The sequence below is a fragment of the Mus caroli genome, chromosome 9 (assembly GCF_900094665.2).
Source record: "Mus caroli chromosome 9, CAROLI_EIJ_v1.1, whole genome shotgun sequence".
NCBI classification, from domain to species: domain Eukaryota; kingdom Metazoa; phylum Chordata; class Mammalia; order Rodentia; family Muridae; genus Mus; species Mus caroli.
The window spans coordinates 56673383-56688710 of record NC_034578.1 but is presented as its reverse complement, the minus strand read 5'-3'; the positions used below and the strand labels follow the sequence as shown (position 1 = coordinate 56688710).

Below are 15328 nucleotides of genomic sequence, written 5' to 3'. Positions count from 1 at the left end.
TAGTGCCTCACCATTATCCTATTCTGCTTCTCAATACAGTAAATATCAACCCTTATAAAAAGCACATCTCCATGTCTAGCTCTTTTTGATTTTCTGTTTTGAATATTAGTACATGGAATTCTTACTTAATGTCTACCTTGATGCCTAATAAGAAAACAATGTGCTGTCTTAGTTGCTCTAACCCTAAATCTTGTAGGCAGTGTTGATTCCTCTATAAATGTACAAACTTAAAGCACGTTTTTCCCTCTTGCTGAAGGGCATTTGATCATACTGTGAACCCCAAGATTGTGTTATTTATTGAAAAAAAATCTGTTTTTGGTTGTGGTGTGGCTCAGCCTTGGTACACATCTTTAATCCCTCTGGCTGGAATACAGACTTGCCCTTGGTATGCACTTTTAATCCCAAACAATGAATGAAGGCAGGGTTAATTTGTAGAAGGAATCATGCATGTTTGAAAATGATGTCTAGTGGGTGGGTGGGGGAGCGTGTGGGGGGACTTTTGGGATAGCATTGAAAATGTAAATGAAATAAATACCCAATTAAAAAAATGATGTCTAATTGAGTGGCAGATGTGACAGAATAGAATATGCCCAACTCTCATGAGAAGAGAGAGGAAAAAGGGGTTACTTAAGAGAGAGAAAAAAAAGTGAAATGAGTTTTACTGGAACAGTTGTACAGAGGCAGGCTGGAGAGAGAGAGAGAGAGAGAGAGAGAGAGAGAGAGAGAGAGAGAGAGAGAACATGCCAGACACAGGTGAAGACAGAAAGAGCTACAAAATGAGGAGTTAGAAAAATCAGAAGAGATTGCTAGGGTTAGTTTGAGGCCAAGCAGAGCAGTTGAGAAGCTGAGAGAAGCCAGATTAGATCAGTTAGCTTGGCGATGAGTTTGAGCCAGAACAGCTGAGTTAAAACAGCCAAAAGAGTTCAGAAAGAACTAGAAAGGGTGAGCATATTCAGCAGTAAGTCCCGGAGGCTGAAAACATTCTAGGCCTATAATAGATTGGATGGAGGCTAGAAGTTTCCAGAACTTGGCCCGGGTTGGCAGAGCAAGGCAGTCAGCCTCTGAGATGACAATGACATCAGACAAATAGAAGCTACTTTTCTAACCCCTTTGAGAGAAAGGATTGATTTTGGCTCACGGTGTGAGGGGTGTAATACATAATGGGAAAAAGGGCATGAAGTGACTGATCATACTGCTTCTGTAGTCAGGAAGCAGATAATGATGAGTGTTGGCATTCAGCTGGACTCTTTCTTCTTCCCTTATTCTTCAGTCTGAGACTCCAGCCCATGGGATGGTGTCAACCTATATTTGGGTTGGCTTTTCCTCTCTGGTTAAGCCTCTCTTGAAGATATTGCAAAGACATGCCCAGAGGTGTGTCCACTAGGTGTTTCCAAATGTAGCCAGACTAATGTCAAAGATGATCATTACAAGTGTACCACTTGTCAAATCTACACCAAAACACATTACTTTAACCATAACACTCCATTCCTAGTCATCAAAGGCTCATTCTAAATGGGACAGCTACATCATTCCTTCTAAAGCTCAAGGATCACTGCAAAAGGGAAGGAATGCATAGAAGAGCTAGAGAATGGGGAGATGTTTAACAAAAAGTCATCTTCTGGACATGGCATAGTTATTGCACTCATGAACTGCAGTTGTGGTTATCCTCAAAGACCTGCACATGATTTGACCTGTGATCATTTTCATCATAGATTGGGGGGGGGTGGCGGGACATGAGGCTCAAACCCTTTCCCAAGTAACAGCCAGTTATTGTTGAGAGAGATGTAATTTTCTTCAATTGTGTAGCTACTGATAAGGTGTTCTTTTGCTCCACTAAATAACCTCTCACTACTGTGACACACACACACACACCACACACAAAACATAAAAGGGAAACTGTTATGAAGGTTTTTGGTTGGTGAGGGAGGAAGATGAAAAATGGGAATGGGAATGTGAAAATATAATTAAGTATATAAACGTATGATATTGTCAATCAATTAAAAATTTCAAAAAATTCTAAGGTTTAAAGTCTCTTCTGAGACTTAAAGCAATTGTGAGCTGATTACCTATAAAATAAATAAGTTACATATTTGCAATATACACATGGCACAGAATAAGCACTCACAATCTAAAAGAATGTGGTGATGGTGAAGAAAGAATAGCCAAAATAACACCAAAACTCAGTAGGAAAACAAATTCTGCAGCTCCATGCTAAGCATAATGATTTGTGTTGGCATTACCTATGTTCCAACAAGCTTGGTAGTCCCACCCCTCCATTGCTGTGACCTATAGTTACATGCAGAATTTCTTTTGAGCCGTCTTCATTATCTACCTGCAGCTTTCCTCAGACGAAGTTCCATGGCCCTAAGGTCTCCATTGTAACTTTTCTTTCTCTTATTCTTTCCTTTCCTTTCTTTCTTTGTTTTGAGACATGGTCTCTCTACATAGGTTTGGCTGGTCTCTAACTCACAGAGGTCTACACATTTCTGCCTCTCAGATGTTGGGACTAAAGATGTGTACCATTATGCCAGGCTCCACTGTAACTTAGTCTTCACTGACAGTTTCATGCAGTGGTCTCCTTGGAGGGACTCGGACCTTGCTTCATGTTGCCTTTTCAGCTTTTGGAAATGGTAGTGTAATGACTCTTTAACTCTTGAATTTTGTATGTCTACAAAAACAACTCCATGACTGATGCTTCTGAAGTTTTCTGGCAGCTTTAAATGTGGTAAGGCTTTAAAAATTATTATTATTATTATTATTATTATTTTAACCATAGCACTTTAGTTGCCTCTGTGTAACTTGGCCCAACCTTGGGGTGGGGTGGGGGGGAGCTTCCCTAGGGAGGGAAGAAGCCCATCCATAGCATTCTCAACTCAGGCTCATCTTTTGAAGTGAATTTGCACCTTTACAAGTTGGAGTCATCAAAGGTGGAGTCTTGTCCTCAGGGCATGTTTCCTATTTTCCAGTGCATAGTAAAAGTTTCTTTTGCTAGTATTAATGTATTTGACAATCATAGTTGATCCATGCCTACTTTTTTTTTGTTTTTGTTTTTGGTTTTTGAGACAGGGTTTCTCTGTGTAGCCCTGGCTGTCCTGGCACTCACTTTGTAGACCAGGCTGGCCTCGAACTCAGAAATCCGCCTGCCTCTGCCTCCTGAGTGCTGGGATTAAAGGCGTGCGCCACCACACCCGGCCTCCATGCCTACTTTTAAAAATTCACACTCTTGGACACAGAATTGCGAAGATCGGAAGAGCGGTTCAGCAGGAATGCTCTGAAAAACGTAAAAATTAAAAATTCACACTCTTGGATGGAGAGATGGCTCAGAGGTTAAGAACCATCTTTCAGAGGTCCTGAGTTCAATTCCCAGCAACCACACGGTATCTCACAACCATCTGTAATGAGTTCTGATGCCCTCTTCTGGCATGCAGGTGTACTGGTCGATAGAGCTCTCATACATAAAATAAATAAATAAATCTCTAAAAAAAATTTCACATTCCTTTCTTAGTTGGGCTGCAAACTTCTCACATCTTTGCGCTGTCATTGTAGCACTGGCTTGGAACAGTGCACAGTAACTGTTCCACACTGTAAAGGTTATACTGCCTTAAAATTTCTAATATCAAACAAGTTAGTGTATTACCTTAGAATTCAGCCTCACTCAAAGCTTTTAGTACACAGACAGAATGTATTGAAGTTCTTTGCTAGAGTGCAATATAAGTGGCCTCTAACACATTAAGAGTCTCAGTCCTCTCCACAACCTCATGAACCTGGCCTCTCTCTACTGCATAGATTTCTCTACTGCATAGATTTCTCTGCATAGATTTCTCTACTGCATAGATTTCTCTACTGCATAGATTTCTCTACTGCATAGATCTCTCTACTGCATAGATCTCTCTACTGCATAGATTTCTCTACTGCATAGATTTCTCTACTGCATAGATCTCTCTACTGCATAGATCTCTCTACTGCATAGATCTCTCTTGACTTCCTTTCCCCCAAACTCTCACCAGAATGGCCCTTTAGGCTCCGTTTACAACATTCTAGGGTTTCTTTAGTCCACAGTGGCAAAAATATTTCAAATTCCTCCTGAAGCCAGTTTAAAAAGTTCAAGAACCTCATTGTTAGGCTTATCACAGCATCTTGGTACCAATTTTTCTGTAGCATTTTTCTTGTTGCTGTGACAAATAATAGCTGACAAGATCAACTTCATGGAAAAAATGGTTTTGTTTTTTTGGCTTATAGTTTGAATAGAAACAATTTTATCATGGCAGGGAGTCCATGATTGTAAGGAGGCTCACATTGTATCTATAGTTAGAAATGGAGAAATATGCTGGTGTTCTGTCACTCAGCATATTGGACCTATTTTCAAATCACACCCAGATTTAACCACTCATATCTCCAGTGCTTTAAGAGAACTCAAGCCATTATTTTTCTCCACCTGGATTTCTGAGATGGTTTCATAGTTAGCAGTTGTCACTCTAGCCCATGCTCTACGAAGCACCCAGCTATCTTTTTTTTTGTTTTGTTGTTGTTGTTGTTTTTTTTTTTTTTTTTTTTTGAGACAGGGTTTCTCTGTATAGCCCTGGCTGTCCTGGAACTCACGCTGTAGACCAGGCTGGCCTCGGACTCAGAAATCCGCCTGCCTCTGCCTCCCCACCACTGCCCAGCCCAACAATCTTTTTGAGAACAAGGATCTTCTGCTTAAAACCCTTTCAAACTTCCCACCACTCTAATGTAAATTTCTTAGGATTGCTTATGATTCCCCTCAGGACCCTGCCTCGTTTGCCTTCTCTGGCTTTATTCCTTAATATTATCTAGCTGCTTAGCATATTTCAGTGATGATGATATTTTCAAAGATAAAATTTTAAACATGGTTCAGATGTTTTCAAATTTTAGTATAACTTAAATTCATGTACTTGAGAGGATTGGAAAAGGCAAATGTGGAGTGAATTTTGTTGCTGGTAGTTTTCTCAGTGACTTCAAACGTGAATCTTCAGTCTTCAGAGATTTTAGTGTTAAAGGTGTGAACCACCACCCACACTACTGGGTTCAAAGTTCGAGGAAACTAGTTAAGGTATAAAGAAGTCATATTATGAAAACAAAATTTAAAACTTAACAGTACTATTGAGTAGTATTGAGGGTTCAGCTGGCTTCGTGTTTGAAACTTAGAATGCATATTGCTATGCATTTTTCTGGTAGTGGCCAGCCACTGTAGCACCTAAAGGAAGATGACACAAAGGGTTTTTAAGAGTCTTGAAATTGTTATGGTTAATATCAACTTGATGACCCAGAATTACTCAAGAGATAAAGTTCTGGGCAGTTTTATGAATTCATAGATCCAATAACTAAGGTGAGAGATCCATCCTATGTTTGGGCTGTAACGTTCCATAGGCTGGGGTCCTAGACTCATAAGGAGAAAGTGATCTAAAAACGATTGTTCATCTCTCTCTTATTCCTGCTGATACACTGTGATAACTGCCTTATGCTTCTGTCATCATGCCTTCTTTGACAGGATAGACATTGACCTCAAAATGTGAACATCAATCCTCTCCTTCCTTAACTTGCTTTTGTCTGTTATTTTGTCACGAGAATAAAATAGTGAATGCATACACAAATATTCTTGAATTATTTCCATAGATATAACACAATAGGATGGAGAAGAACAAAGGGTGTTTATGTCTGTGGTTTGTCTCAGATGTGGCAATAACTTATAATTGCTAAATAGAAACACAATGACTCAAGGGACCAAGATAACCCAGAACTGATGTTAAGAGCTTTGATTTGAGCTAGGCATGGTGGTGCATGTCTCAAATCCTAGCATTTGGAGGCAGGGGCAGGAAGGTCAGGAGTTAAGGGTTATCCTGGGTACATGAGATTCTACTTAAAACACAAACAAACAAATGAACCGAGAAAGGCTCAGCAGGTACAAACAAGCACTTTCCATGTAGCCTGATGACTTTAACCCAACTCCTGAGGTTTACACAGTGAAGTGTGGGCTAATTCCCATAAGTTATCTTCTGATTTCCACTTGCCTTGCCCTCAACCCAGTTTAAATATGTGTGTGTGCACGCACACGCGTGCACATGTGTGTAAAGAAATAAATCGATCGTTTGAAAACAAAATAGACAAATAAGTATGTATCTATATATTTTCCACTTTTTCAAAGGCAATTTCTAAACAGAATCTATATCTTAAGTATTATATCTATTAAGGGTTCAGCTTTTAATAGGTTTTCAGACTGGCCAATCCTTCAAGTTACTGGAAGAGGGAGGTTTCTTAAGCCTCTGCTTCCTTCAAAACACTTTCCTGGCTCTGGTGTCCTATTTTCAAGGTATTAAGTCTAAAGCAAACAAAACAAGATAAACCCAGTCTTGGAAAGGCATAAAGTGCTTTGTCATGACCTCCAACTAATTTGCCCAATATTTCCCATTTACTGATTGAGTTTTAAACTTCAGCCTTGTAACTATTGTGAACCTCCTGTTTTGACCCAAGGCCATCTTCCTGTCCTCCTCTGTTGAAATAGCCATCCATCAACCCAGCTCACTTCTGCACTATTTCCAGATAAGCAGTCTCTCTTGGTCTTTGTAGATGTGGTTTGCCTGTACTGTTTCCTAGAATTATCACTGTAATTTACATATAATGTAAGATTTATTATGTATCAGAAAACCTCTCTGCTCCATTGCTGGGAACTGAAACTGGGGCCTTTGTGCATGCCGGACAGGTGTATGCCACCACAAGGTATATACACTTTTATTTTGAGTCTAGGGTGCCTCCGCTATAACCTGGGTACTAGGACTCAGTGGTAATGAGCGCTAATCTATGGAAGGCCCTTAGTGATTGAGGAATTGATGGCCTTTAATTGAGGAACAGGACTGTCACATTGTTCCGGACCCTCAAGAAGTGCTTGTCAAGATGAGTTCAGGAACTGAGTCTTTACTATGACGTCACGTCAGGGGGGCCCAAGAACCGCTGTAGAGCCACGAGTGGACAGCAACACTCCAACTTCCTGTCACCCAACTTGGAGGTTCCGCGTACTACTACCTTCCAGGCAGTAACTCGGGCAACCGGAATTTTAGCAGCGCAGCTACCGGCTTCCCGGAACTAGCCAGGGCGTGTCAGATGTGCTTGTGAGGCCCGGAAGCGAGAAAGGTCCTCGGCGAAAACCTCCGCTTGGGCGCTCCCCAGACTCCTCCCCACGACCGGAAGGCCCCAGCCTCCTCACGTCAAGGAGCCACAGCTTCTCAGTGTCTCCCGGCCACCGCCGCGCCGCCGCGCTCCCGTCCTGCTCAGGCTCGGCCGTGGGGTCTCCCCAAATACTACGCAGGGGCCAAGGGGCGTGGCGCGGTGACGTGCAGCGGACCGACGCGATGACGTAGCGCGGCGCGGTGACGCACGCCCCTTTGTTGGCTCAGTAGCGGTAGCAGCGGCCGCGGAGGTGGCGCAGGGGACTGTTTTCCGTCCGATCCCGGAGCGGAGCGGCGTCTGACTGAGGCCGGCAGCAAGCGGCCCCCGCGCTCCCTCCCGCCCTGCTCCGCGCCCTCCCCGCCGCCGCCACCGCCCGCCTCCAACCGCCGCACCCGGGGAGCAGCCGCGGCCCACGGGGCCGGAACCAGGCCTGCGTCCGGACGGCAGCCGGAGCCGGAGCGAGAGCCGGGGCCTCGGCGTCCCCGCCCTCTCCGCGCCGCGGCCAGCGTCTGCCGGGCCCGCGCGGGTCGCGCCATGGACTCGGACGAGGGCTACAACTACGAGTTCGACGAGGACGAGGAGTGCAGCGAGGAGGACAGCGGCGCCGAGGAGGAGGAGGACGAGGACGAGGACGAGCCGGACGATGATAACCTGGATCTGGGCGAGGTGGAGCTGGTGGAGCCCGGGCTGGGCGTCGGCGGGGAGCGAGACGGACTGCTGTGCGGGGAGACTGGCGGCGGCGGCGGCAGCGCTCTGGGTCCGGGAGGCGGCGGCGGCGGTGGCGGTGGCGGCGGCGGCCCGGGACACGAGCAGGAGGAGGATTACCGCTACGAGGTGCTCACGGCCGAACAGATCCTGCAGCACATGGTGGAATGTATCCGGGAGGTCAACGAGGTCATCCAGGTGAGGGGCCCCGCCACGCCATCTGGCCCCGGAGCCGGCTTAGGGAGCGGACCCAAGGCGGCCTGTGCGGCGCCGAAGAGCAGGCCAGGGCCTGGTTCGTCCCGGGCCTCTGTGCCCTGCCGGCCGGTCGGGAGGTGCGCTTGGGCGGTGCTTCCCGGAGTCCTGGCATGGCGGAGGCCTTGGGCTGCCTGAGCGGCTATGGCCAGCAGTTCCTGCATGACTACGGCCGGAGGATGGGATACCGGGGCGGGCTAGAGGGGAGTGAGGTGGTGAGTGTGAAAGAGGTGTCAGAAAGAACCCGGCCCTTTTCTCAAGGTTTATCCCTAGCCCTTGAGTCTCTTGAGCAGTTTCAGATGGGATTAGGGCAGGCCCTTCAGAGCAGCTTTAGTGTATGATTGCTCCAAGTGGGCACTGGCTAATAAAGAAATGGATCTCCTTGGCAGTCCTAAGTGGCTACTTAAAGGTGGGGGAAGGGAACTATTTCTCGGAAGAGGTGCTGATGGACCTTATTTTCTGATGGTGAGGCTTATGCCTACATTTTGGGGGGAGGGAGAGGAGTATATTTTCTTTGGGACCTAACTGCTACTTCTTCCATTGGTAGCAAGTAACTTGATGGAAGCTGTTGGAATAGTTATTGCAGATCCCCTACCCACCCTTGCAGCTTCAGCAACAATAAAACACAGTGTTGTCTAATTGGACAAAACTCTATTGTGAATTAGAAAGTAGAGGCATTCCGGCTTCTGAACTCTATTCTCGGAAGGTTTCTATTTCGTGCATAGAAAGTTAAAATTGCTTCAGGCCAGAAACTGCATCCCATTTAACGCTATATACATCCCGATTTTGTATTTTTGAGCTTTAGGAAATAAGTTTCCATTTGTTTGGGGGAAAAGTTGTTACAAATGGAATATGATTGGAAAATAAAGATAACGTAGGACCCTGTGGTGAAAGTCTGAAATTTCAGTTACTTAGGAGGTCGAGGCAGATGGATGGTGGCAAGTTCAAGTCCTACCTGGACTACAGAGTGAGCTCAAAGCTGTCCCGGGCAACTTGGTGAGACCCTGTCTCAAGATAGTGTAAAAAGAGGGCTGGAGATAACAGCTCAGTGGTAGAGCAAAAAAGTTCGAGGCTCTAGATTCAGCCCTCAGTGTTGAAATCTTGATTCATTTTAACTTTTAGAAAATTGTAGCTACATGGAAGGAAACTACATACGAACAAGAAGTTACTTTTTTTTTTTAAAGCACATTGCTTTTTAACTTTAGAATGGGTTGGCTTAATATTCATGGACATTATCAGTGTTACTGCCTACTTGCTGAGTTTCCATTATTAACATGTTCAGAAGGCACCGTTTTGCAGATTAAACCATCTAGGCATTTAAGAATGTGTTTGGAGTAATGGAAAAATCTCATCTAGTGTTGGTAGTGGAAATCTCAATTTTCAATGTAGATGATGGTGCATTTTTCAATAAAAAAATAAATGGGAGGATTGTAGAAGTCAGTTAAGTTTCACTGCTCTAGTTTTTATATAATTAATTGAGATTTCTTTCTTTCATTTTTTTAAAAAAGAAACAGAAAAAGAAATTGCATTAGCAAGGAATTTGGTTAAAACTTAAATTGCTTTTATTTACATGCAGTTATATTAAATCATCAAACTTACCTAGCTTACTGGTATTAAAATTATGTTTTTAAATAAATCAAAGATATTATCAGAAATAACTTTTTGACTTAAAAGTGTGTATTTTACTTTAGTTAAATCTCATCCAGTTTTGTCAGTTCTTAGATTTATCTCAGTTACCAGTCAGGTAGCTGTTATGCATGACATCATCCTTTCTTGTTTTAGATAAGAATGAATGCTGATGAACTACTAAGACCTATAAAAACTGGGGATTTTGGTGGGGGCGGGGGAGAGTGTCCTACTTTTCCATATTTTCTTGCTTTATTATTCTAGCCTTTATGAGTAATACTGTTCTTAAGTAGCGTTCATGAACACCCGAGCATGTATCCCTTGTTGAAAGTTTATAATTAGAAATACCAGTCAAGGCAAAGGTAGGATATTCCCAGACCTTCTTTCCTTGAACTAGTATTCTTATACATCTAAACTAGGCTTGATTCTGTTTTAGGTTATTTAAATTCAAAGCATTGCTTGGGTGTACAGGCACATTGTAAGAAAAAAAATCTCACAAGTAAAGAGAAACTTTACTAAATAAGTTACCAAGAGACATCAAAATGTGAGCTGTAGCTAGTTTTCTGGAACCTACATAGCCATACATATTTAAAAAAAAAAAAAAAAAAACCAGAATGGTTTTGTGTAATTTGTTTTCAGTGGGGAGAAAAACCAGAATTTCTGAAGAACTTTCTCTAATAAATAACTACTCTTTTAAAGAACTTAGTGATTGCACATTAATTTGTATAACCAATCTATTTGCTGGTTTTTTATAGTTTTTAACTTAAAAGCATACATATCAGAGGTCAGACATAGAATATTTTCTTATTTCTTCGTGTAAGTCCAGTTGTAGAATTAAAGTGAATGGCTCATTTTCAAGGGTTTGAGATGGTGTTAAGTGTTTTCAAGTTAAACTAGTTGCTAATTGTTATCATATAGTCATTTAAAAAATTTGCTTTGAGGAGGGAGGCATATTGTTGCAGGCCTTTAATACCAACATTCTGGAGGGAGAGTCAGGTTAATCTCAGTAGTTGAGGCCAACCTGATCTATAATATAGTGCATTAGAGGACAGCCAGAGCTAGCTACATAGTGAGGCCCTGTCTCAAAAAACAAAATGAAAACAAAAACAAAACAGAAAACAACAACAACAAAACCCTTTTATATATATAGTTCTGACTTTGCTTAAACTTTGAATTCTCCTGTAGTGTGACTCAGGGCCTGGCATATGCTAGGCAAGTATTCTATCACTGAGCTATACCCAGGACTTAATATATTCATTATATGTATTTTTGAGACAGGAGTCTCACTGCACAGCTCAGGGCATCCTGGACCTCATGCTGTATCATCATTCTGTTTATGACATAGTGAGCATGTATTTACTCTTTCCCCTCTTTTCATGCTTTTTAATTTATTTCATTTGTGTTTTGAGATTGAATTTCCCTGTGTTGCCAAGGCTGGTGTACTCTTGGGCTCCAGTGATGGTCTTGCCTCAGCTTCTTGGGTTCCAGGACTACAAATGTGTCATCCTCATCAAGTGCTAGCTACAACAGGGTGCACTCTCTGGTTTAGCTAGCCACTACTTTTTTTTGTTTATTTGTATTTTTTTAAAAACATTTTTAAAAGGTCTTTATTTAAATTGTGTATATGTGTGGGTATGTGGATGCCTGCAGAGGCCAGAGCTGTAGTGTGACCCATGGTTGTGAGCTGCCCTAGTAGATAGATGGTGGGAAGTGAACTCTTGTACTGCAAGAGCATCTGGTGTTATCTGCTAAACCATTCTCCAGCCACTCTTTTTTTTGTTGTTATTTTCCTTTTACATGTTAACTACATTAATATCTATAAATAGCTTAATTTTCCTATAAGGTGATGTAATAAGTAGAACAAGAATATGTTTAGGCTGCATTTGATGATTACTACTTTTTGGATGAGAAAGTGATCATGCTTCTAACTTAAGCTGGCTGGATCCTACTGAACCCTTGATGATGATGGTAGCAGTCTTGATGGTTTTTAGTTCAAAGCCTAAAAGTTTTTCTTTTCTTTTTTTCCTTTTCTTTTTGTTTCTTTTGAGACAGGGTCTTTCTATGTATTATTCCTGGCTATTCTGGGAGTCTGTGTAGACCAGGCTAGCCTTGAACTCAAGCGATCCACTTGCCTTTGATGCCCAGCTAACAGCCTGTCCTTTTGAGCAGTCATATGATTGAATTTTTTTCCAAAAATGTTGTTTTTCAGCTTTAATTCAAGAATAAATGTCTTACGGTGTGTAGCAGTAGATGGCCAGGTAAATTGCTGGATAATATGGAAGTTTAGAACAAAGCTTGAAAGTTGTTCCTGAGCTTTTCTGGCAAGTCAACTTTTCAGAGCTTTACTTTGAAAATTTAAGTCTGGTTTTCAGGCTAAAATTTAGAGTTTAGATACGGAGTGCCATATATTGTTAGAGGCGTTTTCCCATGGCATGTTTTAAAGTGCACACATTGGTCAGTAGCTATTTTTCTTTTGTCTTGTTATCCCGTTTTAAGGGGAGTTTCAGAAGTGACTTGATACATATATGCTTTGGCAAATAGACACAAAACTGAAATATTAGTAACATTTCCTTAACATTGAGATATTTTATTTAGCTAAAAATAACTATAATTACTGACACTTTCCTCAGGCTTAATTAAAAAAAAAAAAATCATAGCCGGGCGTGGTGGCGCACGCCTTTAATCCCAGCACTCGGGAGTCAGAGGCAGGCGGATTTCTGAGTTCGAGGCCAGCCTGGTCGGTCTACAGAGTGAGTTCCAGGACAGCCAGGGATACACAGAGAAACCCTGTTTCGAAAAAACAAAAAACAAAAACAAAAAAAAAAATCATACTTCCAATTCAGATATATTGCCAGTTCCAATTACTTGACAGTATATCTTCTTTTAGGTATAATTTTTTTCTTTCTTTTCTTTTCTTTTCTTTCTTTTTTTTCTTTCTTTCTTTCTTTCTTTCTTTCTTTCTTTTTTTTTTTTTTTTTTTTTTGACAGGGTTTCTCTGTGTAGCCCTGGATGTCCTGGAACTCACTCTGTAGACCAGGCTGACCTCGAGCTCAGAAATTGCCTGCCTCTGCCTCCAAAGTGTTGGGATTAAAGGCATGTGCCACCATGACCAGCTGGCATAATTTTCTAATTTTAAGAAATGCTTAGTGTACTGATTCTAAATAGCTTGACAGTATAATTTTCTAATTTTTAAAAAAGCTAACTATAGAGGCAAGTATCTCCTGATTCTTAGCAAGACTTTACAACTAGAAGTCACTACCATGGGTGTTTCTCTTAGCACTGAGACATTGGGGCAGATACTTTTTTCTTTCTTTTGTGGGGGATGGGGCAGCTCTTGTTTGACTAACTTACCTAATCTTAACTGTTAAGAGTTATCCTTCCTTCACTTTCCACATCTCACCACCCAGTCAGCCCTGGTCAGGCTGATTACCTCTTCCAGTTTCTCTGAGTAACTAATCCTAATGGAGGGCCTCTAATTTTACTTTGGCTCTTGACTCTAGATATTCAGTTCAACTGTCATACTGCTCATCAAACACATGTAAAAGTTATTCTTTTGCCCAAAAGAGATTTTGTTGTTGAAAGTATAGTTCATACTCCTTATGGCAGTCATAGTTTCCATTTTAGTATCTAATGTTTTTCCATCTCAACTGTTCTGTCCTAATCTCCCCCAGCCATGACTGCTGCAGTGCTTATAATTATAACACTCAGAAAGTTTCCTGTTTCTATTCATGCTATTACTTCTTGTAATAGCTTTTCTCTTAAACTGCTTAAGGATTCCTTTATCTTTCTCTGGGGTCTCTTTATTTACCTTTTCAGTGCTTCCTTGTTTGCTTAGTGCTTTATATGGATATTTTGTGTAGCCCACAAGAGCTTGTGATATAGCCATCTCTATATCTAAGTCTTTCTACTTGTCTAAATATGAGGGCTTTGATGGTGAAAGCTGAAACTCCTTGGTATTTGTGTGCACAACATACAGCATACTTACATAGTCTGACAGAAAAATACTAGGGAAACACTTTGAAATTTTTCCTTATTTACCAGATAATCTGTAAACCAAAGGAAGCCAAATAAGATTTTTTCAAGTACTAGTAAATTAATTTATGGTTTCTAAATGCTGCAAATGTGAATAGTTTAAGACTACAATGTTTAAATTCTAAGAGAGCAAGCTTTTAAATTTTTGGATAGGTTTTGAGACAGGTTTTCTCTGTGTGTGGTTCTGGCTGTCCTCGAACTTGTTTGGAGACTGGGCTGACCTCAAACTCAGACCCACCTGATTCTGCTGGGATTAAAAGGGTATGGTACCATACCTGGCTAAGAGGACAAGCTTTTAAAAGCCTCCTTATTTAATCTTTGGGTTTTTTTTTGTTTGTTTGTTTTTTGTTTTTGTTTGTTTGTTTGTTTGTTTTGTTTTGAGACTAGGTCTCACTATGTAGCTTGGCTGGCCTGAAACTTGCTCTGTAGACCAGGCTGGCCTCAAACTCAGAGATCCACCTCCCTCTGCTGGGATTAAAGGGGGGATGTGTTACCACTACTGGTTAAGAGTACAAACTTTTAAAACCCCTTAATTTAATCTTTCTTTTTCGCTACTAGATCTTACTATATTTCCCTGGCTGGCCTGAAACTTCCTGTGCAGACTAGACTGGCCTTGAACTCAGAGATCTGTCTGTCTCTGCGCACTAAGAGCAGAGTTTAAAGGTGTGCATCACCATGTCTAGCCTAAAGGCCTTTTTGGATGTAACATTTATACTTGTGTGTCATTTCTTGGCTCTTTTTATGAACTGACATAATGGTATTACCAGTTGATTTATTTCAGTGATGATTTTCAAAGAATTGTCCACAAAGAAGCTGTTTGACAAGGTGTTATTTCTCTTTATAAATGTTTTGACATTTATTCATGGTGTAGAAGCAGTGAGTAGATAAAACTTAAGGTACCTAGCAAGAGTTACTCTATTAAATTGGTAATTCATTATGTTCTTCCCCACCACACACACTTTAACTTATTAATGAGTCTAAGTTCAATACCAGTTTCTTCTGTTTTTTGAGACAGGGTCTTGCAATTGCATAGTCCAAGTTGGTCTGGAACTCATTATGTAGATCAGGCTGCCTTAGAACTAGTTTCCCTCCCCTGCTTGTAGTCTGTTTTAAGTGCTGGGGTCATAAGTGTGTATGCCACCATACCTGGCTTGCTAGTTTTATGTTGTAAATGCACATCTTCTCAGCTTGTGGGATAAAATGAGAGGTATGCATAAAATTCTTCTATAAACTAAAGTAGGATGATTATTTTAAATAAAAAAAGTTGTGCTCAACTTTTGACTTATTAGCTAAATGTTGAAGGGGTAGCATTTTTACTTGGAAGATGTATTAAAAACTATGTCATTTAAATATTTATCACACATATTTTTCTTTTTTTTTGATTTTTAATATTTTTATTACATATTTTCCTCAATTACATTTCCAATGCTATCCCAAAAATCCCCCATAGCGCCCCCCACTTCCCTACCCACCCATTCCCATTCTTTTGGCCCTGGCATTCCCCTATATTGGGGCATATAAAGTTTGCAAG

The 15328-nt window shown here is 41.3% G+C and overlaps 1 protein-coding gene across 2 annotated transcripts in view; it reads left to right on the top strand.

The window, feature by feature from the left end:
* The first annotated feature begins 7385 nt into the window (after positions 1 to 7385).
* Positions 7386 to 15328, top strand: part of Arih1 (ariadne RBR E3 ubiquitin protein ligase 1) — a 97075-nt gene continuing 89132 nt past the window's right edge. Inside the window, exon 1 of one of the 2 annotated variants that reach the window (XM_021171586.2) lies at positions 7386 to 8085. In XM_021171586.2, coding sequence (XP_021027245.1) covers positions 7717 to 8085 — 369 coding nt within the window. In that variant the 5' untranslated portion in view covers positions 7386 to 7716. The remainder of the gene's footprint in view (positions 8086 to 15328) is intronic. The other variant, XM_029481142.1, reaches the window with a different exon arrangement.